This window comes from Erpetoichthys calabaricus, chromosome 2 (genome assembly GCF_900747795.2).
Source record: "Erpetoichthys calabaricus chromosome 2, fErpCal1.3, whole genome shotgun sequence".
Classification (NCBI taxonomy): domain Eukaryota; kingdom Metazoa; phylum Chordata; class Cladistia; order Polypteriformes; family Polypteridae; genus Erpetoichthys; species Erpetoichthys calabaricus.
This window is the reverse complement of record NC_041395.2, coordinates 177,339,513-177,367,039: the sequence shown is the minus strand read 5'-3', so window position 1 is coordinate 177,367,039 and position 27,527 is coordinate 177,339,513. Positions and strand designations below refer to the sequence as shown.

General features: G+C 38.6%; 1 protein-coding gene across 1 annotated transcript in view; it reads left to right on the top strand.

Moving 5' to 3' along the window:
• The window catches only part of eif2b5 (eukaryotic translation initiation factor 2B, subunit 5 epsilon), a 74,300-nt gene extending 55,790 nt beyond the window's left edge, over positions 1 to 18,510 (top strand). The window contains exons 13-16 of the mRNA XM_028794832.2: positions 85 to 208; positions 16,624 to 16,749; positions 17,087 to 17,197; positions 18,138 to 18,510. Coding sequence (XP_028650665.1) covers positions 85 to 208; positions 16,624 to 16,749; positions 17,087 to 17,197; positions 18,138 to 18,200 — 424 coding nt within the window. The 3' untranslated portion in view covers positions 18,201 to 18,510. The remainder of the gene's footprint in view (positions 1 to 84; positions 209 to 16,623; positions 16,750 to 17,086; positions 17,198 to 18,137) is intronic.
• The last annotated feature ends 9,017 nt before the right edge of the window (positions 18,511 to 27,527 follow it).

The following is a 27,527-nucleotide window of genomic DNA, read 5'->3' as shown; positions in this document are numbered from 1 at the left end:
ACAGATTTTAGTCGATGGGTTTAAATTGTTAATTCAAAGTGTAATTGTAAAGAATTACTTAATGTTATTTTTTTGCATTTACAGATATGCCTACAACATATCTCTGAAAGAGGTAATGCAAGTAATAAGTAAAGTGGTGCTGGAATTTCCCATACAACAGCAGGGATGCAGCTTGTCTGCATCACAGTACAGTTCACTGATCATTCCTGTAAGTCAGACACTTCAATGAAACTTATTTGTGTTGATTATCCTTAGAATTAAATATATTTAGTATTCTATTTGTAGCTGCATTTTCCCAAAATTACCAAAGTTCTGCAGCTTTAGTTTGCTTCAAGGGATTCTAGCAATAGCCTGACATGTTGAAATGATTCAATAGACAAAATATATTCATTTTTAAAAGCTTAAGTAAAGTAAAACAGTTCATGCAAAAATAGTGAAAAAGTAGACATTGTAAAGTAAAATAAAGTTCTATTATAGCTTATATCTTGTTTGTTTCTTTAAGTTCTCTCATACAGCTGAACTATTTCTATACGGTCAGAAAACCGTATGCTTATTCCATTCACAAACTGAAAATGGCCCTATCAGTCCATGCTAGCAATGAGACTAATTCCAAACACACACTGACTCAATTTACACACTGTATTACTGATATAGCAAGAAGGTTCTATCTCATATTAACTTACAGGAGGTGAAAGACTATACCATAAGCTATAAATATGAGAGAAAATTGTATTTTATTCTACTTAAGCAAACAAAATTATGAGTTTAGCTTAACACTAGAATTACCAAGTCCTATGAAAAAACTTGTAGATCCGTCCCACCTTAAATCCTTTTGCACCTCTCTGCCAGGGTCTTTTGTCCTGTAAATGTGTTGATAAGCAGCAAGCAGCCTACTATCACATCCCCCCACCACCGCACAGTTTTCTCAGCTCATGTTTGTTTACCTGCGTGTCAGTTGCTTAGAGTTGTATAGAGTGAGAAGTCAAGCAAAATGACGCCTTTTATAAATACTATATCGTTATTTGTAACACATACATTTCATGTGTGTTCCGTGTCTACAACAATCTATGTAAACACATCGTTAAAACAGAAACGTTTTTCATGTTTTAGTAATAATTGACAAAATGTAGATAGGAAATGCATAGTGTGTAAAGCCTGAAGTCCAAATATCAAATAAATACTTTCACAAAAGGTACAAATATAACAGAACAAGTGCGCTTCTATTCAAGGATATAACTGCAGAAAAAGAACCCGCATTAGGGTGTGACATTCACACTCTTTTGGTACGACCGCTTCGGTGGAGCAACAGTATCAACTGTTGACTAGTAATCAAAACTTCACAGGTTCGATCCCGGATAAGTCCATTTTGAAAAGTGAGCTGTTCTTAGCTTTGGTTAGCTTTGGTAAAAGGGTAAGCTTTGGTTATTTATTCTCTCAGTCGTGTTCATGATCCTAAACCCCCCAACCCCCCCCCCCCAAACCAGATCAGACTGCTGTTTTCACATAAAGACACGCTATAACAGAGGTGAACTCAGATGATGACAACGACGGTTCTACATTGGAGAAAGAATGCACATCGCTCTACTTTGTATATGTACACAGGAAGCTCTGCAGTCTACTTGTGACTTTACGCTGTAGGAAAATAAGTAAATTAATCAAGGTAAATACGTAGGTAAATAACATTCGATATGGCTCTTATATACAAAGTACAGCGACGGCAGCTTCTTACCTTCAGCTATAGACTCTTCAGTACACGAGTGACTCTCCACGCTCCAGACAGTTTGTTACACATTTTAGAATTATTATGTATGTAAAGCATCGGCCTATAGAACAAGTATTGACAGTGTCTTATTGAAATGTAAACATCTTCCTCACCTGCACAGTAAGATTGTATGGATTTGTTATACCTTATTTAGTTTCTCACAGTTTGCTAATAAAGATTTTTTTCCAATTATCTAATTCCATAGGATACAATTGTTTGCCAAATAATCTATACTACTCTAATGAGGTCCTTTGAGACCACTGGAGTCATTTTGGTGGCACTGACTTTTATTTCAAAAATTTTGTGTAGATCCATTACATTGTCTTTGTATCAAGTGCTAGTATTTTTGTATTATTATGTACGCATTATATCCACAGATTTGTACAATTTATATTTCATCCTATATTCAACCTTTTTGCCTGCTGGTGATTTATAGTCCAGCTAGCCAAGTTAGCAGAATGTTAATTTGATAAAAATGAAACCCCTCAGCAGGCAAGCACACCAATATAGCTTTTAATATTTTGGCTATTCTTTTGTCAGTTTTATACAATATTTCTTCTACGCTGTTATTCTCAAGCAAATTTTTTAATTTAATGTAATGTGATTTTTATTTCAAAGTACAGTGCTAACTCTCCATGTTTAGCTACTTTCACATTTAAGATGTAGCCATTTTCAAGAGCAACATCAGTCTGTTCATGAAGTTGAAAAGAGACCAAATACTGTGCACAAGAAGATTGCCATGTCATGCCTTCAGATCAGTGATTGGATGCATTTTTGTGTAAAATTTTGCCAAACTTTTGTTGTATCTTCATCTGTTTCTTTTTCTAAAGTGCCTGTGCTGCTTTTGAAGTTCTTCATATCAGATGTTACGGTGTAAAAGATCATTATTCTTATTTGAAGTGACCTGCCTCTTTGCTATTCAAAAGAAAGTCTGACAGTGCTCTTTTGCTTTTTATTAATGATGAATGTATTTTACCATTGTTAACCCTTAACATAACAAAGGGGGTCCTCGGAGGACCCCAGAGAGTGATTTTTGGTGATTCTGCCATAACTATAACAACCAATTTATTCTTGATTTTTGTATGTGTCCCGGATCAGTTTAAGATAAATATTATATAATTATAATACCAGTCTCTTTAAAAGTGGATCCGACAGCAGATGATAGGTCCTTCCCATGCCATGACAGAATACGGCTCCTTATTAACTTTCAAAAGAGTGTCGGGAACAGCTCTGGGTTGGGTTAATTCCTTTTCAGCTTCCTCCTTGCTTGAAAATACATAATATTGGTCTTGAACTTCCACTTTCAGTTTGGTGGGATACAAGAGGCTTTATTTGATATCGGCTTTCTGTAGCAGCTTTTTAATGTTAAAGTAGGCTGTGCGTTTTGCAGCTGTTAATGGTGAGAAGTCGGGGAAAATATGAATAAGATTATTTTCAAATATAATCTCTTGCTTGTGTCTGAGAAGTGCCATCACATCAAGCTTACATCGTAATCGCTCGAAGCGGACAATAAAAGACCTGGGTTTAAAGGTGCTTGATTGAGTATGCAATAAGCTGCTGCTATCTCGGTATCTAATTTAAAGTCATCTCCAATTATTTTAGAGAGTAATTCTACTGCAAATTTCACTGGGTTTGAGCTTTCTCGTTTCTCAGGTATACCTTCAATTCTTATATTATTTCTTCTGCGCCCATCTTCCAGGGCCGCAAGTCTGTCTCAGAGTTTTTTGCATTCGGAATTCACAGCTGTAGCTTTTTTATCGGCGTTAGACGGCAATTGTTCTGCTGATTCAACCCGAGCCATGAATGCCTGCTTAACGTCCTCCAGCTGATCTGTAACGTCATTCATCTGATCGGCAAGTTTTTTCAGTTTGGATCTATTTTCCTCAATGTGTTCCTCTAATTTCTCCAAGATGCCTTTAAAGGTCGCGTCAAAACGTTTAAATAGACGCATTTCCCGGTCTTTGTTATCCTTCTTAAGCTCACTTATGGCCATAGCCGTGGCAGTGGCCAGTGTAGAGATCATCTCTTTCATCATCTCACTCAGTTCAGATAGTTTGCTTTGGCTGTCGTGCTCCGCGAATGGGATTATAGCTCCTGTTAGAGCAGATGATGCGGGCTCGCGATGAGTAGATGAGAGCACGTCCTGCAGGGCCTTTTCTAGTCTCGAATGATCCTCAGAAATTGGCGATCCATCGTGACCTGTATCACTTGCACCTTCGCTCCCATTTTCACTCTCGACTGGAGGCGATACAATGGAGCGGGGTCCTAGGAAATCTGCGCATTCGTCTGCCTGTTCCAGGTCAGTCTCTGAGAGGCCATACCTCGCACTCAGGCCGGATATCTGTCCAGACTTTGATGCAGCTTTAAATTTCTTTTCCGGTTCTTTCTGACTTCTCTTCTTGTTACTCATTCTTGTATATTGTAGTGGAAGTTCCTTGGGTTGGGTTAAATACAGGATACCTCTAAATAATATGAAATACGTGGGAAAATAAAGCCACTGCTAGCGGAGCTGTGCTTCAGATGACCATCTCCTATAACGGATGAGGCCAACATCCTTTTGTTTACTTGGACACTATATGTTTATGTCTTAATTACAGTTATAGACGTGAGTGTGTGGAAGTAATTAAAGTAGGGTTTGTTTTGTTTTTTTTTCTTTCTACCTTAAAGTAGACTGTTTAATATCATACCCTTGGTTTTTTGCTATTTCTACTATTGCATTAGGATCTACTATGTTTATCCTAGACTACTTTTTAAAATCATTCCCAGGGTCCATTATTTTATTATCTTAATATCTTAAAATTGCTGAAGATTATTTAAGCTTAAAGACTGTTAATGATTATATTTTTGGCAGATAGTATTTACACTTCAGCTGCAATAGATATCTCTACTTTGTTATTATTCTCAAACGCCGCTGCGTTGGGGCTTGTTTTGTTTTGGATGTGCTCTGTCTCTTTGTATGTCAGAGGACTGGGACATTGCGAAGTGGGATCAAGCCTCATGCGGGGAGGCAAAATGGGGGGGTGGGGGGGGATAAAGGGGGGGAGAGAAGGAGAGCAGGCTATATCTAATCTATTCTTCTAATCCTTATAACTATAAATATCGTAACAATAGGCTATATGGCAATAACTCGTGGGGAAATTTGAAATTAAGATTAAAACTGCCTCACTACCAGTTAAGACTATAAAATGACATTAAAAACTCAGAATCAATGTCTATGATGGGACAGTTAACTTTGTGAGCTGGAATGTTAAAGGCCTGAATCACGAATTAAAGAGAAAGAAAGTATGCGCTCACCTAACAGGCTTAAACGCTAAAATAGTATTTTTACAGGAGACCCACTTACTAAGCAAGGATCAGTCCAGACTACAAAAAGACTGGACTGGCCTGGCATGGCCAAATGTTCCATTCTAGCTTTACAAAGAAAACTAGAGGTGTGGGAATTCTCATACACAGAACAGTCCCATTTGTAGCATCAGATGTAGTATCGGACCCTGAAGGGAGATATGTGATGGTCATGGGCAACTTATTTAACAGTAAAATGATTTTGATAAATGTTTATGCATCCAATGTCGATGATAAGGAATTCATGCACAATCTGCATCCATTCCCAATGTGAACACTCATAAAATTATAATGGCTGGGAACTTTAATTTTGTTTTAAATCCACTCTTAGATAGTACTCCTGTGACAGGGGGGACGACATCTAACACTACAAAGACAATTACACAGTTTGTAACTGACCACAACTTATCAGACCCCTGGAGGTTTCTTAACCCAAACTCAAGAACATATTCGTTCTACTCACCAGTGCATCATAGCTACTCAAGAATTGATTATTTTTTTTATAGATAATAATTTCTTGCCTACGATTAAATCGTGCAAATACGACACAATTGTTATCTCCAACCATGCCCCTCTAGTCTTGGAGCTAAAATCATTAAGCCCCCTCACACTCACCTCACAGATGGCGTCTTAACCCTCTTCTATTGGCAGACGAGAACTGCACAGAATTTATATCCAAACAAATCGGCTTCTTCCTAGAGACAAACACACCCTCAGAGGTTTCTGCAGGAACACTCTGGGAAACTCTAAAGGCCTTCTTAAGAGGACAGATTATTTCATGTCTTTCCCACAGAAATAAATTAGAAACCAAGAAAGCGTCAGAGCTAAGAAGCGAAATTACTAGAATAGATGAAGAACAAGCCAGGCGTCCAAGTGAGGCTCTTCATAGGAAAAGGCAGGCCCTGCATACAGAACTCAACATCATGACAACTAAAGAAACTGAACAACTTATTTATAAGTCAAGACATCATTACTATGAACACGGAGAAAAAGCTAATAAGCTTTTAGCTCAACAAATTCACAAACAAGAAGTTCGCGATGCAATCCCAGTAATCACCAACACGAATGGAGTAGAAATCATTGACCATAAAAATATAATGCACACATTTAGAGATTATTATAAATCCTTATATTCTACTGAGTTCAAAGAAGACAACACACAATCTGATGCATTTCTGGATACATTACAGACACCACAAATAGATGCTTTAAGTGCTGAGGAACTGGATAAACCTCTGACCCTATCAGAATTACTAGATGCTATAAAGTCACTTCAAAGCGGGAAATAAGCAGGCCCTGATGGTTACCCCGTAGAATTTTATAAGAAATTCTCCACTCAGCTAGCTCCCCTCTTATTGGCAACATTTACAGAAGCTAGAGACAATCAAATTCTACCTCAAACTTTTCATCAAGCATTAATCACCGTCTTTCCTAAACAAAATAAGGACTTGTTACAGTGTGCATCATACAGACCAATTTCACTCCTGAATAATGATGTTAAGATACTCTCAAAAATTATAGCTAGAAGGATGGAGAAAGTGCTGCCCTCGGTAATATCACAGGATCAAACTGGATTTATTAAAGGCCGACACTTATCTTCCAATCTCCGACGCCTGTTTAATGTAATATATTCACCAGCAAAGTCAAACACCCAGAGATACAGTATTACTATCATTAGACGCAGAAAAAGCATTTGATATGATTGAATGGAACTACCTTTTCACTGCATTGGAGAAATTTGGGTTTGGTCCGAATATTTGTGCATTGATCAAACTACTGTATACCAATCCAGAAGCTTCAATTTGTATTAACAACATTTGTTCAGACTACTTTAAGCTAGAACGTGGCACCAGACAAGGATGCCCCTTGTCACCACTGCTGTTTGCAATCGCCATTGAACCACTGTCGGTTCACTGTCGAAATTCTTATCAGATAAAGGGGATTATCAGAGGACTGGAACAGAAAATTTCTCTATATGCAGATGACATGGTTTTATATATATCAGACCCAGAAAACTCTGTGCCTGCAGTTTTAACAGCACTCACAGAATTTCAAAAGATATCTGGTCCCAGAATTAATCCTAATAAAAGTATACTCTTTCCAGTGAATTCACAAGCATATAATATTAGATTGGACATCCTATCTTTTACCATAGCAGATCAGTTTAGATACCTTGGGGTAAATATCACAAGTAAACATAAAGCTCTTTATCAACAAAATTTTGCCGTCTGTATGGAAAAAATTAAGCAAGACTTGCATAGATGGTCAACTCTTCACCTCACTCTAGCCGGAAGAATTAACGTTGTTAAGATGAATATCCTTCCTAAACTTCTTTTTTTATTTCAAAACATTCCAATATATAGCAATAAATTGTTTTTTTAAGCAATTAGATTCAACTTTAACCTCATTTATTTGGAACTCAAAACACTCACATATCTGAAGAGCGACCCTACAAAGACCTCAGGCAGAAGGTGGCATGGCTTTACCTGATTTTCAGTTTTATTACTGGGCAGCAAACATACGAGCCATAAAAACCTGGACACAAAAAAATGAACATACACAGGCTTGGCCCGCAATAGAATTAAAATCCTGTAGTACTTCTTTATACTCCCTGCTGTGCGCTCCAATAAATGCAAGTTATCGCAAATATACTAATAACCCAATTGTGCTTTACTCACTCAGAATATGGAACCAACTTAGAAAACATTTTAAGATGGAATGCGGTTTATCTGTGGCACCTATGCAAGAGAACCACATTTTTCAACCCTCGCAAACATATCCACTTTTTAATACCTGGAAAAGATTTGGGATTAAATTGCTCAGAGATCTTTATATAGACAATATCTTTGCATCCTTTGAACAATTACGTTCCAAATTCAGCCTCCCAGCTACACATTTCTTTCACTATCTTCAAATTAGTAACTTTGTTAAACAGAAACAGCCCGATTTTCCTCATCTCGTACCCTCCACCATGCTGGAAAAAATACTGCGTAATTTCGAGGAATTAGACACCATTTCTGCATTATATAAAATCTTATTAGAGTCCCTTCCTTTCAAAGATCCAAGAGGACATTGGGAAAAAGATCTCTTAATCAGTATATCAGAAAAGGAGTGAAAGGTAGCATTGCAGAGAATTCACTCGAGCTCCATATGCGCAAAGCATAGAATTATTCAACTAAAAATTATATATCAAGCTCATCTGTCTCACTTAAAACTGTCCAAAATGTTTCCAGGGCAACATCCAACCTGTGAACGCTGCAACCAAGCTCCTGCCTCACTGGGTCATATGTTTTGGGCCTGCACCAAATTAACATAATTTTAGACCAAAATTTTTAAGTGCCTTTCAGACAGCCTTGGGGTCACAATCCCTCCTAAGCCATCAACAGCTGTGTTCTGTGTTCTTGCAGACGGGCTTGAAGTGGAGAAGGACAAGCAAACGGTGATTGCATTCACTACACTTTTGGCACGCAGACTTATTTTGTTAAATTGGAAGAATCCTAACTCTCCTCTGATAAGTTAGTGGGAAACCGATGTTTTATATTATTTGAAATTGGAAAAAAATCAAATTCTCAGTTAGAGGATCTGTACAGAATTTTTTCAAAACCTGGCAGGATCTAATCAATAATATTTTAGAATAAGAAGAAATAATTATTTCTGCATTTCTTTCCCTTCTCCATTTTTTATTTACCTATATATATTTTTTCCTTTCTTTTGTTTATTTTTGCCCTATTAAAAAGCCCTAAGCAATTCTCCTTTGGCCATGCTCTCCTTCTCAAGGGTGGGGTTTGATTTGTCTTCAATTCTTTTTTGTATAAATTGATCTATTTGTATGGAATGATTACAATAAAATTAATAAATAAATTTAAAAAAAAAAGATAAATATTATATAATTAGACTTATAATGCGTTCTTTCAAAAAAACGTAAAAAAGTAAAAACACACTTGCTTGGTATAGTATGTTACAAATTCGGATTGATTTATTTCTTGTTTTTTACAAGAATGTGAACGCTGTAAATTTTGAAAAATGGCCCGCCAACAAAGCTCAGATGATGACATTGTTCGGATTCTGGATCTGGAAGAGGTGTGACTACGGACAATTTTTCTATTTTATTTATTTATTAATTTTCATTGTAATCATTCCATACAAACAGATCAATTTATAACCCAACAAATTTGAAGACTAATCAAACCCCACCCCTGAGAAGGAGAGCTTAGCTAAAGGAAAATTGCTTAAGGCTTTTTAATAAGGCAACATTGAACAAAAGAAAGGGAGAAGTAAATATCTATGTAAATAAGAGATGGAGAAGGGAGTTAAATGCGGTAATAGTTATTTCTCTTATTCTAAAATAATATTGATTAAATCCTGCCATGTTTTGAAAAAATTTTGTACAGATCCTCTAACTGAAAATTTGATTTTTTCCAATTTCAAATAATATAAAACGGTTTCCCATTGAATTATAAGAGGAGAATTAGGATTCTTCCAATTTAACAAAATAAATCTGCGTGCCAAAAGTGTAGTGAATGCAATCACCGTTTGCTTGTCCTTCTCCAATTCAAGTCCATCTGGAAGAACACCGAACACAGCTGTTAATGGGTTAGGAGGGATTGTGATACCAAGGCTGTCTGAGAGGCACTTAAAAATTTTTGTCCAAAATGATGTTAGTTTGGTACAGGCCCAAAACATGTGACCCAGTGAGGCAGGAGCTTGGTTGCAGCGTTCGCAGGTTGGATCCTGCCCTGGAAACATTTTGGACAGTTTTAAGCGAGACAGATGGGCTCGATATATAATTTTTAGTTGAATAATTCTATGCTTTGCGCATATAGAACTCGAGTGAATTCTCTGCTTTGCTACCTTCCACTCCTTTTCTGATATATTGATTAAGAGATCTTCTTCCCAATGTCCTCTTGGATCTTTGAAAGGTAGGGACTCTAGTAAGATTTTATATATTGCGGAAATAGTGTTTATTTCCTCGAAATTGAGCAGTATTTTTTCCAGCATTGTGGAGGGTGCAAGGTGGGGGAAATCGGGCGATTTCTGTTTAACAAAATTTCTAATTTGAAGATAGTAAAAGAAATGTGTAGCTGGGAGGTTGAATTTTGAACGTAATTGTTCAAAAGATGTAAATATGTTGTCTATATAAAGATCTCTGAGCAATTTAATCCCAAAACTTTTCCAGGTATTAAAAACTGGATATACTTGCGAAGGTTGAAAGAGGTGGTTCTCTTGCAGAGGTGCCACTGATAAAAGATTTTCCATCTTAAAATGCTTTCTAATTTGGTTCCATATTCTGAGTGAGTAAAGCACAATTGGGTTATTAGTATATTTGCGGTAACTTTCATTTATTGGAGAGCAGAGCAGGGAATATAAAGAAGTACTACAGGATTTTACTTCTATTGCGGACCAAGCCTGTGTATGTTCATTTATTTGTGTCCAGGTTTTTATGGCTTGTATGTTTGCTGCCCAGTAATAAAACTGAAAATTAGGTAAAGCCATGCCACCTTCTGCCTGAGGTCTTTGTAGGGTCGCTCTTCGGATACGTGGGTGTTTTGAGTTCCAAATGAATGAGGTTATTGTTGAATCTAACTGTTTAAAAAACGATTTATTGATATATATTGGAATGTTTTGAAATAAAAAGAGAAGTTTAGGAAGGATATTCATCTTAACAATGTTAATTCTTCCGGCTAGAGTGAGATGAAGGGTTGACCATCTATGCAAGTCTTGCTTAATTTTTTCCATACAGACGGCAAAATTTTGTTGATAGAGAGCTTTATGTTTACTTGTGATATTTACCCCTAGGTATTTAAACTGATCTGCTATGGTAAAAGGTAGGGTGTCTAATCTAATATTATATGCTTGTGAATTCACTGGAAAGAGTATACTTTTATTCAGATTAATTCTAAGACCAGATATCTTTTGAAATTCTGTTAGTGCTGTTAAAATAGCGGGGACAGTGTTTTCTGGGTCTGATATATATAAGACCATATCATCTGCATATAGAGAAATTTTCTGTTCCAGTCCTTCTCTGACAATCCCCTTTATCTGATAAGAATTTCGGCAGTGAACCGCCAGTGGTTCAATAGCGATTGCAAACAACAGTGGCGACAAGGGACATCCTTGTCTGGTACCACATTCTAGTTTAAAGTAGTCTGAGCAAATGTTATTAATACAAAATGAAGCTTCTGGATTGGTATACAGTAGTTTGATCCATGCACAAATATTCGGGCCAAACCCAAATTTCTCCAATGTAGTGAAAAGGTAATTCCATTCAATCATATCAAATGCTTTTTCTGCGTCTAATGATAGTAATATCTCTGGGGTGTTTGATTTTGCTGGTGAATATATAACATTAAACAAGCGTCGGAGATTTGAAGATAGGTGTCGGCCTTTAATAAATCCAGTTTGATCTTGTGATATTACCGAGGGCAGCACTTTCTCCATCCTTCTAGCTAGGATTTTTGAGAGTATCTTAACATCATTATTCAGGAGTGAAATTGGTCTGTATGATGCACATTGTAACAAGTCCTTATTTTGTTTAGGAAAGACGGTGATTAATGCTTGTCGAAATGTTTGAGGTAGTATTTGGTTGTCTCTAGCTTCTGTAAATGTTGCCAATAAGAGGGGAGCTAGCTGAGTGGAGAATTTCTTATAAAATTCTACGGGGTAACCATCAGGGCCTGATGATTTCCCGCTTTGTAGTGACTTTATAGCGTCTAGTAATTCTGTTAGCGTTAGAGGTTTATCCAGTTCCTCAGCACTTAAAGCATCTATTTGTGGTATCTATGATGTATCCAGAAATGCATCAGATTGTGTGTTGTCTTCTTTGGGCTCAGTGGAATATAAAGACTTATAGTAATCTCTAAATGTGTGCATTATTTTATTATGTTCGATGATTTCTTCTCCATTCTTGTTGGTGATTACTGGTATTGCATTGTGAACTTCTTGTTTATGAATTTGTTGAGCTAAAAGCTTATTAGCTTTTTCTCCGTGTTCATAGTAATGCTGTCTAGACTTATAAATAAGTTGTTCAGTTTCTTTAGTTGTTAAGGTGTTAAGTTCTGTATGCAGGGCCTGCCTTTTCCTGTGGAGAACTTCATTTGGACGCCTGGCTTGTTCTTCATCTATTCTAGTAATTTCATTTCTTAGCTCTGACACTTTCTTGGTTTCTAATTTATTTCTGTGGGAGAGATATGAAATAATCTGTCCTCTTAAGAAGGCCTTTAGAGTTTCCCAGAGTGTTCCTGCAGAAACCTCTGTGGACGTGTTTGTCTCTAGGAAGAAGCTGATTTGTTTGGATATAAATTCTGTGCAGTTCTCGTCTGCCAATAAAAGAGGGTTAAGACGCAATCTGCGAGGTGAGTGTGAGGGGCTTATTGATTTTAGCTCCAAGAATAGAGGGGCATGGTTGGAGATAACAATTGTGTCATATTTGCATGATTTAATTGTAGGCAGGAAATTATTATCTATAAAAAAATAATCAATTCTTGAGTAGCTATAATGCACTGGTGAGTAGAACGGATATGTTCTTGAGTTTGGGTTAAGAAACCTCCAGGGGTCTGATAAGTTGTGATCATTTAAAAACTGTGTAATTATCTTTGCAATATTAGATGTCGTCCCCCCTGTCACAGGAGTCCTATCTAAGAGTGGATTTAAAACACAATTAAAGTCCCCAGCCATTATAATTTTATGAGTGTTCACATTGGGAATGGATGCAAATAGATTTTGCATGAATTCCTTATCATCAACATTGGGTGCATAAACATTTATCAAAATCATTTTACTGTTATATAAGTTGCCCATGACCATCACATATCTCCCTTCAGGGTCCGACACTACATCTGATGCTACAAATGGAACTGTTAAATGTATGAGAATTCCCACCCCTCTAGTTTTCTTTTTAAAGCTAGAATGGAACATTTGGCCAGTCCAGTCTTTTTGTAATCTGAACTGATCCTTGGTTAGTAAGTGGGTCTCCTGTAAAAATACTATTTTAGCGTTTAAGCCTGGTAGGCGAGAGCATACATTCTTTCTCTTTAATTCGTGATTCAGGCCTTTAACATTCCAGCTCACAAAGTTAACTGTCCCATCATGGAGACATTGATTCTGAGTTTTTAATGTCATTTTATAGTTTTAATTGGTAAAATGGCAGTTTTAATCTTTGTTTCAAGATTCCCCATGAGTTATTGCATTTTAGCCTATTGTTGCATTGATATTTATAATTATAAGGATTACAAGAATAAATTAGATATAACCTGCTCTCCTTCTCTCCCCCCTTTATCCCCCCACCCCCTCATTTTGCCTCCCCACATGAGGCTAGATCCCACTTCGCGATGTTCCAGTTCTCTGACATACGAAGAGACAGAGCACGTCCAAAACAAAACAAACCCCACCCTGCAGCGGCGTTAGAGAATTAAAACAGAGATATCTTTTGCAGTTAAATTCTTAATACTATCTGCCGAAAATATTCTCATTAACAGTATTTAAGCTTGAAATAATCTTCAGCGCTTTTAATTTAAGATATTAAGATTAAAAAAAAAAAAGAAAAAAGAATCAACCCTGGGAATGATTTTAAAAACAAGTCTAGGATAAACCTTGTAATTCCTACTGTAATAGTATAATGGTAATAGTATATAAATAGTAGAAAAAGCAATAAACCAAGGGTATGATGTTAAACAGTCTACTTTAAGGTATAGTAAAAATAAAAAAAAAAACATCCTACTTTAATTACTTCCACATTTTCACACTCACGTCTGTAACTCTATAACTCTGATTAAAACATAAACATATAAAGTCCAGATAAAGAAAAGGATGTATAATTATAATACCAGTCTCTTTAAACATGGATCCAGAGAGCAGATCATAGGTCCTTCCCGTGCCTTGATAGAATACGGCTCCTTATTAACTTTCAAAAAAGTGTCGGAAACAGCTTCTTTAGTTCCTTTTCAGCTTCTTCTTTGCTTAGGAAAATATAATGTTGATCTTGAACTTCCATTTTCAGTTTGGCGGGTTACAAGAGGCTGTATTTGATATCGGCTTTCCGTAGCAACTTTTTAATGTCGATGTAGGATCTGCGTTTTGCAGCTGTTGATGGTGAGAAGTCGGGAAAAATACGAATAAGATTATTTTTCGAATATAATCATCTCTTGCTTGTGTCTGAGAAGTGCCATCACATCAAGCGGACAATAAAAGACCTGGGTTTAAAGGCGCTTGGTCTGTTTGTGCGATAAGCCGTGGCTATCTCAATGTCGAGTTTAAAGTCATCTCCAATTATTTTAGAAAGTAATTCTACTGCAAATTTCACTGGGCTTGAGCTTGAGCTTTCTCGTTTCTCAGGTATACTCTCAATTCTTATATTATTTCTTCTGCACCCATCCTCCAGGGCTGCAAGTCTGTCTCCAAGTTTTTTGCATTCGGAGTTCGCAGCTGTGGCTTTTTCATCGGCATTAGACGCCAGTTGTTCCGCTGTTTCAACTCGAGCCGTGAGTCCCTGCTTAACATCTTCCAGCTGATCTGAAACGTCATTAATATGGTCATCAAGCATTTTCAGTTTGGAATTAGTTTCTTCGATGTGTTCCACTAATTTCTCCAACATGCCTTTAAAGTTCACGTCAAAACGTTTAAATAGACGCGTTTCCTTATCTTTGTTATCCTTCTTGAGCTCAATGGTAACCTTATTAAGATCATTCTTGTTATCTTTCTTAACCTCATTCATGGCCGTAACCATGGCAGTGGCCAGTGTAGCGATCATCTCTTTCAGTTCGGACAGTTCGCTTTGGCTTTCGTGGTCCGCGAGTGGAAATGCAATTCCTGCTACAGCCGGTGCTGCAGGCTCGCGATGAGTAGATGAGAGCATGTACTGCAGGGCCTTTTCTAGTCTCGAATGATCCTCAGAAATCGGCGATCCATCGTGACCTGTATCACTTGCACCTTCGCTCCCATTTTCACTCTCGACTGGAGACGATACAAAGGAGCGGGGTCCCAGGAAATCTGCGCATTCGTCTGCCTGTTCCAGGTCAGTCTCCGTGAGGCCATACCTTGCACTTGCACTCAGGCCGGAAGTCTGTCCAGACTTTGATACAGCTTTAAGTTTCTTTTCTGGTTCTTTCTGACTTTTCTTCTTGTTACTCATGCTTGTATATTGTAGTGGAAGTTCCTTGGTCGGGTTAAATACAAGATACCTCTAAATAATATGAAATACGTGGGAAAATAAAGCCACTGCTAGCGGAGCTCTGCTTCAGACGTCCATCTCCTATAAACGGACGAAACCAATCAACTACGGACAATTTTTTACGTCCGTGCCAACTGCAGAATTTTTGCTTCAGGAGAACATTACTATGACAGGAACATTGAGAGCAAAAAAGCCTGACTTTCCTGCAATGATGGAAACTGCAAAAGGTAGAGACCTTCTTTCATCAAAATTCATCTTCTCAGACGAGGTAGCAGTGGTCAGCTACGTCCCAAAGAAAAACAAGACAGTCTGTGTACTTTCCACTCAATTTCTTGATGATTCAGTAACCAGTGAAAGTCACAAGAAGCCCAACGTGATACTTGAATACAACCGTACCAACGGCAGGGTGGACAATGCAGACAAGTTGGTAAGAGAATATTCTTGTGCCAGACATACCTCAAGATGGCCTCTGAGACTTTTCATGAACATGTTTGATATTGGAGCCATGAATGCTTTCATAATTTGGATGTTGAAAAACGAAGACTGGAACCACCGCCAGAAAAAATCGCAGATATCGATTCCTGTTGGAGTTAGGCAAAAAACTGACAAAACCCAACATTCTGCTCATACTGTCCCAGAAGCAAAGACAGGAAAGTCAACACAGTCTGCTGTGAATACAAACGTTTTGTCTGTGAGACACACAGGAAGACCAGCACAACCGTGACGTGCTAAGGATTGTAGCAATGGCAACAAATCAATCTGTACCATTTGTTTTTGTGAAGTTATATAACTGGTTTTACATGAATATTATACTGTATATAATCAGATAGAAAAATGTACACTACTCCATATAATCAGATATGAAAATGTATACACTGTATTGTTAAAATTATGTATTCAGATTTACAAACAAAAGTATATCATTTTATGAAGAACTAACTACTGTTGAAATAAACAAAATATTTGATGCTCACAATGCTTGTATAACTGAAATATATTTTCAGACACCCAAAAAACCTAATTTGAGTAACCTTCCACAACAAACAGTTGAGAAATAAAAAAAAAAACATGGGGTCCTCAGAATACCCCAACTTGGTAATCAACGTTGACGACTTAGGCTTGTATGTTAAGGATTAAGTAAATAGTTCAACACATGTAAGGCCAAAATCATTCCTATTGTGCCAACATTCCACAGGCATGTCTACTGCCACATGTTCTGCCTTTGCTCCTTAGTATGCATTACTTTGTGTATTTTTGACAGTAACCGTATATAGCTGTTTCTAGTATAGATTCTAAACAGTCATGAACAATAATGACAAATTATTTTTTGCTGATATACTATTATTTTCTTCAGTTGTTGAAGAGATGGACCCCTGTATTTAAAAATTATATCCGAAGGGCCCAGGACCATTTAGATTGTTTGGCAGCGATGGAAGAGTTTTTTCTTGAACATGATTCTCTTTGGACTGCAATGGTCAAGGTAAATACACAGTCTGGTGATTTTTTTATCTCTAATTTTCTGCAAGTGATGACTGTATAACAGTTGGTCCCATGACACTTAACTTAGTTTGTTGTCATATATCATAGCTCAAATTTAAAAAAGCATATTAATAATTTGTATGTTCAGAAATAATTGTATGTATTGCCATTTGACAGAACATATTTACTAAGCTTGCATCATCACTTGTGAAACAAATCATATTTATACATGTCCTATTCCAATAGGTAAATCATTTTAACATTTTAGTAAGTTAGAACTGTGATCTTTTTGATGAATTAGTCCATTTGTGTGTTCATTTTATAAGTATTCTTCCTAGGTTTTAATGACATCATACCAACAAGATATTTTGGCAGAGGAAGCCATTCTGCGCTGGTTTTCGCAAGGGGCAACTGCAGAGAAAGCCAAACAGCTGCGAAAAAACCAGGGGGTAAGCTGGAAGTGGGACAGGAGAAATAAAGTGGATGAGTTATGTTAGCTGGATTTAATTATGGGTAGCACATTGGATTTTACTGTACTGTACTTTCAACTCCAGAGACTTGATTTAATTTCTTAGCCTGGTTACTGTCATTGTTTGCACTGGGACAGACAAAGTAGCTTCTGAAGCTAGTTCGATGGTTGGATTTAATTATCTAGATAGTTAAAGAGGAATGTACATTCAGTAAATAAAACCGTTCTCTTCAGCATGTCCTGAACTTCTGATTAATAGGCCAAACAATTTTAGGCAGTGCAGCATCTCTGTAAATGACACTTCTCACATTAAACACTATACAGATTTAGAAGTGGGTCTGTTAAAAGGGGCAAAATTGAAAGAAGAGTGACTGGGTACATGAGAATGAGAGAGTTCAACTGCCTTTGGAATCAGGTCCAGAATCTTAAGGAACCAAGGACTGTCCTGGTATGGTAGCATTGTGTATGAGAGAGGAATACTTCATGGTTAGGATTCTGGTCCATTTTAAGACGTGCATAAATGTATAAAAAAGATAAGTATATTAGAGTTTTACTTTTTAGCACTGAGACTGTCACTGATGAAGAAAAAAGAAGGGAGCTTTTCAAAGAGCTGGTGCAACCTTTCTAAGTAACATTCACTGGTAATATTCCATCTCTGACATCTCAGAATAATTGTAATACCAGTGGATCACTGATGTTGCTTTGTTTTTATATGAGGAAAACCATATATATATGGTTGAAGTCACAGATCTGGCTGAAATATATTATGCACAAACAGTTATATGTTAGTGGTTTAGGAAGATGGGCTGTAAATAAGCAGATCTGGTTCTGGCAAAGTGCAAAAGGCTGATTTGCTTCTAGTGAATTAAACAACACTGACTTCATATTTCCATTAACTGTATCTTTTTTGGACTTTGTAGCTCCAGAAGTTAATACAGTGGCTTGAAGAAGCAGAAGAATCATCAGAGGAAGATGGTGAATGAAACCAACTCCCAGTAACTAGTCATAACCCTCATGCACATGAGAAAAGCACCTACTAAGATGCAAGATGCCTGTGCCTCGGTAATCTAGACATTACAGTCGTCTCCAACTTTGGTTAGGCTCTACAGCAGAAAATGTAGAGGAGATGTAATTCAGAGTCAGGCTGTTCCTGAAAGCTTTCCATTAAAAATCTATATATTTCAATATAATTCATTTATTGAACTGCATATCGATGGTGTACTGTACATACATTCTCCAGTACATCTGCTATTTATTTAAAGGGAATAAAACTTCTCTGCAAAGTGAAAAGTATATGTTTGTGTGGTGTTTTTCTTTATATTAAATGAAAAGGGCTGAGTTGGGGAAAGAACACTTACTTTGGTATTTGGCTTGATATTAAACATTTATCCAAAGTTTGATCTGATTAACTATCTTCTGTGTCTCTCTGTGTTAAAGTTTTTGCCATTTCTGAGACATTAGTTGAAAAACCACAGTGCCATCACCCTCTAGCCTTTATTTTATTTCAAATAAATAAGGACAATGTGAGCATGCATCTGTAAATTTAAGAAACAGATAAAAGTTAATTTCATGCATAAAGTTACAAATGGCATTCTGGACTGTTAAGTCTTTGTTGCCACAATGTTTGTAACATTTTATTCTTTGTTATGTAATAATCTGTTGTCACGGATGACTGGGATCATTACCCAGCCGGGATGCCTGGAGGGACCGGAAAGGGACAATAACAGCATCCGGGGCGCAAGGGGGCAGCCGCCCAGGATTAAAAGAGGACCACGGGAAAGGGACAAAGAGGCTTTGACCCATTGGGAACCGTGGCCACCGCCAGGGGGCGCTTTAAGCCTCTGGAGACCCGGATTTTGTTACTTCCGCCACACTCGGCAAGATGGCGGATGAACCTGCCAGGGACGCCCGGAGTGCTTCTGGTTCAAAGGACAGCACTTCCGCCACACCAGGAAGCACTGCCAGATGGAAGTCATCGGACACCTGGAGCACATCCGGGCAGGAATAAAAGGGGCCACCTCCTTACAGTCAGGGAGCCAGAGTCGGGAGTGGGAGAAGGACAAAGCTCCCAGGAGGAGAGGAAAGGCGGCCAAGGACTGAGAGAGTTATTGAAGGGTGATTATTGCTGTGTGGAACTGTGTTTATTAATGTTTAATAAACGTGTGCATTTTATAAAGATGTGGTCTCCGACTGGTGGTGTCTGGGAAAGTCTCACAATGGCGCCCGAACAGGGACCTTCCGCTTGTTACAAAGCAGGGGACCCATCAAATAAAATTTTTGTGAGCTGCCCGGTACCTCAGTCGGCCACACGCACGTCCGGAAGGGAGACGGTTCACACCGCACCGCGGATGTTCCACGAATCGCCCTGAAGCCGTCAGAGACTCTACAGAGGGCTATCTTCCACCCAAGGGGGATGAGATGTGCCAGCCAAGGCAGAGGAAAAGGGGATTCCCCAGCGTCCATCGTCGCTGAAGGGACTGCAGAAGGCACAAGCACTGGCTCATCTGGAGGAGCTTACCTGGAACTGCGTCAGTGGCTGGAGGGTGCCTGTCTTGATTGAGACGGCGTCGCTAGAGGAAGGGGAGGATCCGTCGCGTCTCAAGAAACCAAGGCAGAGTGGCTGCGAGGAGTCTCACAAACCCGTCGGGAGAATGGAGAGGATGGCTGAAGACCGGAAGTCCCACCCCGTGACAGGCGAGGGATTGGACGGTGTGTGTCATGTGCCCGTCGGTAATTGGCTGAACACGGGACAGGCAAACGTCCATCTCGAGCGAGGGGAGGGTCCGGTGGAACCCGGAAGAAGGCTCCAGAAAGAACAGCCGGTGAGTAGGTATGATTTAAAATTAAATCCTACACTGGCTGAGTCTGTTTTTACCTGAAACTCTAATGGAATCAGAGACGATGCTTCGATTAAGGCAGAGGATTCAGCAGGTGGAAAACGACCTCCGTGTCTTTATAGACTAGCTGGAGAGGAAGGCGGTCGCGTCACAGGGAGGAAGGACGCGATGCTGGAAACTTTGGCCGGGGGTTTGTGATGGTAAAGGTAAGTGAAACCGTTACCGAAAATAGAAAGGGAGATGCGAGTGAATTTGTTCCAGGATTGCGTGGTTCCAGGGACTTAGTAGCTGCATCTCCGACAGTGGAAGTGAAATGAAAGGCTGATCGCTGGGAAAAGGTGGAGCCCGGACGCCAGCTGACGAGTGCCGTGGGTCCTAGTGCCCTACCGCCAGAGCCAGCATCAACCTCGCGGCCGTTTGCCGGGGCACAGACGGCAAGGGGTCTTTTCCTCTCCAGTAGGAAGACCCAAGCCGTCAGAAAACCCCAGAGGAAGGGGAAGAATCGAAGGAGGAAAGCCGGTTCTTCTGACAGAGTGAGACGTGAGCACACGTAGTATCATTGGTCGTCCTCTGCAGAGGAAGAGGGGTGCTCACAAGTCAGCAAGGGCGATTCTCCTAAGTACCCGGATGACGGGGAGTGGAGCAAACTGGAGCGGGGGCCGAGATTTTGGCGACCAGGGTGCTGGTCAAAGGGGGCAGCGTTGGCCCTATTTCAGAGTGGAAAAAGCCAGACAGTGGCGTAAGGGCAACGTCTCTGCCCCTGTTTCTGTTTTATTTTATACAGGACCAGGCCTGGGAAGACAACTTATATTGCCCGCTTCGTTTCATTTATACACTCGCGGGACAGGCCGCTACGAAGGACTGTTCTTTGCTGGTGGTTGGGCACTGTCACGGATGACTGGGATCATTACCTGGCCGGGATGCCTGGAGGGTCCGGAAAGGGACAATAACAGCTTCCAGGGCGTAAGGGTGCAGCTGCCCTGGATTAAAAGACCACGGAAAAGGGACAAAGAGGCTTTGACCCATTGGGAACCGTGGCCACCGCCAGGGGGTGCTTTAAGCCTCTGGAGACCCGGATATTGTTACTTCCGCCACACTTGGCAAGATGGCGGAGGAACCTGCCAGGGACCCCCGGAGTGCTTCCGGTTCAAAGGGCAGCACTTCCGCCACACCAGGAAGCGCTGCCGGATGAACGTCATCGGACACCTGGAGCACATCTGGGCAGGAATAAAAGGGGCCGCCTCCTTACAGTCGGGGAGCCAGAGTCGGGAGTGGGAGAAGGACAAAGCTCCCAGGAGGAGAGGAAAGGTGGCCAAGGACTGAGAGAGTTATTGAAGGGTGATTATTGCTGTGTGCATTGGTGTGCTGTGTGACACTGTGTTTATTAATGATAAATAAACGTGTGCATTTTATAAAGATGTGGTCTGCGACTGGTGGTGTCCGGGAAAGTCTCACACTGTTTTGTGTAAACTTGTCAGATTATTCCAGTTTGCATCATTGGATAATAGTTTTCAAATCTGATGTAAATTATGTTAAATGTGATGCCCAAATGAGCTTCTCAATATGTTTGTTGTTATCAATATTTTTCCAAACATTTTCATAAGTAATCTAATGTGCTGTCTTGGTTTTTCTCCTGTTCTTTGTAAGTGAATTAATGTGTGCTGGTAACAATGTATATGTAGATGTTTATAAAACAGATGAAGATGTAATTTGAAATGGACTAACAATGGTGAGGTCAGTGTTGATTGGGAGATTAGCCTACTGTAAATAGATTAAAGCAGCACACAGTTTTCAGCATACAACTGAGGGGGGTATACCTAAAAACAAATTTGTGTGTCTGTGTCTTAGACTATCCAATTTAAGGTCATAAGGTACATTTTACTGCATACTTAGTAGATCAGTTACTTACCAACCAGAGGATGGCCATTTTTTGGAAATGATTCTAAAGAATCCCCTTTTGTAGATTGTGAAAATGTGCCTTTTCATGTTGTTGACTTGCATAATTAAATTCAGTATTTCAGTAGAGTGTTTTTTTTTTTTTTTTTTTAGGTGTTAAGGATTCTTGGCAATTTGTAGGGGTCAGAATAAAATTGTCTTTAGTCTTAACAGTCTAATTTTTGACACTATGTTGCATTGTTAGGCCATAATGCAGTATTATCTGAAAGTTGGTAATGTATTTTGACAATGCAAGGATTTCAAATAGAAGAAATAGATATGTTAAAGTTGTAAGTTCTTCCATCCAGGAAAAAGTCATTTTCATCATTTCAGATATATAAAATTGCAGTCTCCCTCTTCAATCATTTTTTGTTTGGGCTGTCTACTGTTCTCAAATTTTACACTTGTGTGTTTTTGGGCAGCCAAGTGTAATCACTGAACAGAAGGGGGATAATAATGAACTAAATGACAGACAATGTTACTAATAAACTACACTGATCATCAGCAATGTCCCACCCCCACAATACATTTTGTTTGTATAGCATAACTGACTCTTAGTGTTATCAGTTGCAAACAGCAGTCCTTTTGCATACACTTTCTAATTTTTTTTTTTAATTGTTACAAGTTGGGTCCTTTGTCCCTGCAGTCCAAAGGATAATAGGGCCTTGATCTTAGATGAAACTAACTTGAAACTCAAGGTTATCGGGGTAACTAGTACCCCATGATTAATTTTTTAACTGAAGCTGTAATGTCAAAACTGCAGTTCAACATTTAAATATAAAAATTATGCCTGCAAAATAACAATCCAGATAAAAGGTTGAGGACACCCACAATAATATAAAATAATACACCAAGATGAAAAACATGAGGGGAAAAATGAAGTGGTTAGGCTACTGAGTTAAGAGTTCTAAAAATCTCAAAATGTAAAGTCTCGTTAAAATGTTAACCTGAATAGAAAGCAGAATCAAAGAGATTGCTAACAGCATCAAACACGTTCCAGTTTATCGGGTCAAGTTGATGATGAAATAATGGAAAATGCCAAGTGAACAGCCCTCCATAACAGTGTTACCTTAATGTCCAATGGTGACCTGCTCTGGAAGGAGCAAGCCCTGTGTAATGACAACTCCAAACACAGAAAATCAAACTAACAAACCAGATCATAAACAAAGTGCATAACTATAATTCCTGTGGGTAATAATGAGATTGCAATCCAGGAAGAAAGTGCATGGAAAATGATTAGCTACGACAGTGAAAAACAACTGAAAAAAATGAGACCCTTCAGTTCAAACCAACATTTATCCAAATCCAACATCTTCACAGACCTTGTCTCCTGGTGCAGTGATCCCATAGGTTGCCCAAAGATCAAGTCCTTATCAGGTACCACTCAACTTGGATAAAAACATCAAATGTGGACACTGATACACAAAAGCCATGTCATTAATCCTGTCATTAGCTACCAATCCCATTATTTGGACAACTGAAACTGAGATGTCCAGGCCCAGTATAGTCATCACATCAGTTAGTAATATGCTTAAAGTATACTTTACAAGGACTGAGTAGCTGCAATGAAGTTAGTGATTTCACAGTTGCACACTGAATTGGACCTTCATGGGCTTTAGTGACACTCCTTTAGCTTGGTAATGTTTGTTGCTCAGGTTTTAATTCCAGCTGACTCATGAGTTTAAGTGAATTCCCATCCTGACTGAACCTTTTATTATTTCCAAAGATCAATTTTGTTTTGTCAATCTAAAAAATTTCCAACTGGGTGTTTTTCATTTTTCTTCACAAATCTTTTTTTTTTTTTTTTGCTTTTGTACCCAACAGAACAAATTTTATCTCTATTTTTTAAACTATAGGTGGGGGCAGTCAGTAGAGCAGCTTTCTCATAGATGCAGCATCATGGTTTGCCAGAATCTTTTCTGTGGCGTTTGCACAGTCTCCTTGTGTGTGTTTGTTTTTTTTACCTCTCATGTTCTCAAAGTTTGATGATTCCAAGTTGGCCACAGGTCAGAGTATGTGTAATTGGACCTGGAAATGGCCATGGCTGATTGCTCTTTGTGTACAGAGCTGCCTTACAAATCTGTATTGGATTTAATGGGTTTAAGAGTGTTGTATCTGTAAAATGCTTTGGATAGTTAAGCTATTGTATGTATTATTGTTGGGATAAAGTTAATGAATACTGGTACTACATTATTCTTTCCCTTTTACCGTCCTTTGTGATTTGTAATTTTGTTTGATTTTTTAAATGTAATTTTTTGGTTTCTTTTTCTTTTTTGATCCTCTTTTTATAACCAGATAACCACTTAGTGACAGCAACTAAAATGGTTGTTAAATAATACTTTAGAGGAGCTTTCTCTTCTGTTCTTGCTGAAATTACTAAGATATTTCAGAATGATGGCCGCGTGCTGGTGTATTGGTTACAGCTGCTCTTGCTGTCTCCTTGTGCCTGTGAGGTTTTTCCTCCCAGTAATGCTGGCTTCCTTTATATGTTAGCTTGACTGGAAGTTTTTAATCTGCCCAACGATTCTGAGTATGGGTGTGCCTGGCATCCCAGCCACAATTGGTTCCTTCATCAGCCACAGTGCTGCCAGGATAGGCACCTACTCCACACAACTCTGAATGTCATTAAACAGGATTTGAGTATTACTTAATTTCAGTAGAAATAAAAGATAAATTCTTATACAAGTAGCAAATAACCCCTGCTTAGAATTTCTGACTTTTAAAGGCTGAAACTAGAAAATGGTAAGGAGCGTAACTAAAATAGGAGTCGCAATTCATAGAAGGAACTGGTTAGAATGAAAACACTCGAATGTATATAAGTTGCCAGACGTTTTCACATTGATAAAAGCTTGCTTGTGTTTATTTAGTTATTTATGTATATGTTTAATTTAACATTGAACTCACAAAATCAAATTACCAGTATTCATGAAGCATAAGAATTAAATATTTTCCGTGCCCATCCCAATTCTTTGCTTGAGCAATTGTTACCTGAAAACAAGATTTGCATGCAAATAAAAGCAGCACAAAATGGCACACGGAAACTTGTCAGTTTTTTTGTTTTGTTAATACTGTTCATTTTTTTTTTTTAATACTCTTCCCAGAAGATGATGATCATTACTGCACTTAAAATTCTTCCAAGCATGTACATTGCCTACATTCTTAAGGCTGAATGACAGCAGAACAATTGAAATTAAAATGGTACTTGTACTATTTATGTACACTACGTAGCCAGAAGTATGCGGATACCCCTTTATATTTTTTTCTGCCACACCCTGGCCATGTAGTCAAACACTGGCAGTAAAGTGGGTCATAATGAAGAGCTCAGTGACTTTCAATGTGGCAATATCATAGGATGCCACCTTTCCAACAAGCCAGTTTGTCAAGTTTCTACGCCGGTAGAGCTGCTCCAGTGCACTTTACATGCTGTTATTACTGCAGACCTGTGGAATGATCTCCTTTTATCTATTTGAACTCCGTTTTTTGTTTGAAAATGCACTTTTTATTACGTTTTGGATCTGCTTAGTTTCTCTCCTACAGAACTGCTGCTGCTGCAAAGTTTAGAATATTTTTGTGCTAGTCTCTCTGCAGGTATACTGTAATTATGTTGTAGTTTTACTTCCTTGTGCTCGTTTGTTTTTTTTTTTTATCCTGTTCTCTGTTGCCTTTGATGCTTGCACCTTTTAGTCATTCTTGTATGTCATATAATTTGCTTTGTGAGTCATCCTGGACTGCTAAATAAATAATAATAACGTGAGAATATGTAGGAGAAAGAACTGCTGAGCCTTGAAACTGTAGGCCACACAAATGTAAAAAACTGGACCACCAAGTGCTTGACTACAACACCCACTGCAAAGTTCTAGACTGCCCCTGAAAATGGCATTAGCACAAAAGTGGTTCTTTGGGAGCTTCATGAAATGGATTTCCATGGCTATGGAGCTGCACTTAAGCCTAAGGTCACCATGTGCTATGCCAAGCATCAGCCTGAGTGGTGTAACAATTGGGTTGGAACAAAAATATTTGCAAGCACTATGACCCTCCAGGACCATCCTTGCAACCGCTTCACCATCAGGCAGTCTGACAGACAAATCTTTGTTGATAGATGGTAGGAGAATACTACCTGCCTAGATGAATAGTGCCAACTGTAAGTTTTGGTGGTGGAGGAATAATGCTCTAGGGCTGTTTTTCTTGGATTGGGTTATGTTCCTTAATTCCAGGGAAGGGAAGTCTTAATGTTACAGCATACCGTGACGTAGAAGATTGTCTTCTTCCAGGTTTATGTGAAGGCCCTTTTCTGCTTCAGCATAACTATGGCTCAGTGTACATATTAAGGTCCATATGGAAATGGCTTATTGAGATTGGTGCAGACGTATTTGACCGGCCTGCACTGAGCCCTGACCTCAACCCCATCAAACACCTTTTAGCCAAGCTTTATCACTCAACTAATGTCCATCCTCACTAATGCTCTTCTTGTTGAATAAAAGCAAACCCCCAACAGCCATGCTCCAAAATGTAGTGGGAAGGCTTCACCGAAGAGTGGCAACTCCAACTCCATATTAATGGTTTTGGAATGAGATGTTCAAAAAGTCAATGCAGATGTGATATTTGGGTGAGGTTGGTGGCCAATGTACTATAGATAAATTTGTAATGATATTCAAAAATAGGTTCCTTTAAAATAATAAATATACTACAGATGTTAGAACTCTAGAAACTTATGAAACAGTTTTCCAACATTTTTTATTTGGTGATGCTTGTAAATCTATGTTTATGCTAAATTGATCAGGAGCCTGACAACACATGAAATCATGTGAATTTAGTTCAATTACGACGAATTAAATTTTTATAATGAAAAACGTGTTAAAACACTAAGTAAATGGAAGTGAAGCAGTAATTCTTTCCACTGCCTCTTCTATTCCATTTGTATATGTTTCAAGCTTTTCCTAAAATGTATGTAAAGACTAAGAGGAGGGCCAGCGCAGTAGTGCTTTGATTAAGGAGCACTTCTAGCTTATGGGATCTGGGTTCAATTCAAGGCTTGACCATTTCCTGTCTGATGTTTCCATGTTATTCCTGGACTGCATGGGGATTTCTTCTGATATTTGGGTTTAATCCTACAGATGTTCACGTTAGGTATGATAGTGACCATAAATTGTGCAGGGACATGTACGAGTATCCTCAGTGATGGAGAGTCATCTTCTGCAGATTTGATTCCTACCTTAATGTGCTCCTGTAGCCAACGATCTCAAGTGTGTCACTGTGATTTGTAAGGTTAATCCCATAATAAATGATTTTACTCAAAACTAAGGCCATGAATTACACATAGTTGAAAACATCAGAAAATCAGATGACGGAGAGAACTTTACTGCCATGTAAGCAACCTGACAGGGAAATGGAATGAGACAAGTGGAGACAACTGAGGCTTGCTATGAAAATAAAGAAAGTGTATCTTCTGGTCTGTTGGTCAGTTTATGGTCAACAGTTACTGTGTGCTGTTTCCATGTACCTTATGCTCATATTTGGCAAATGCATGTTCTTATTTTG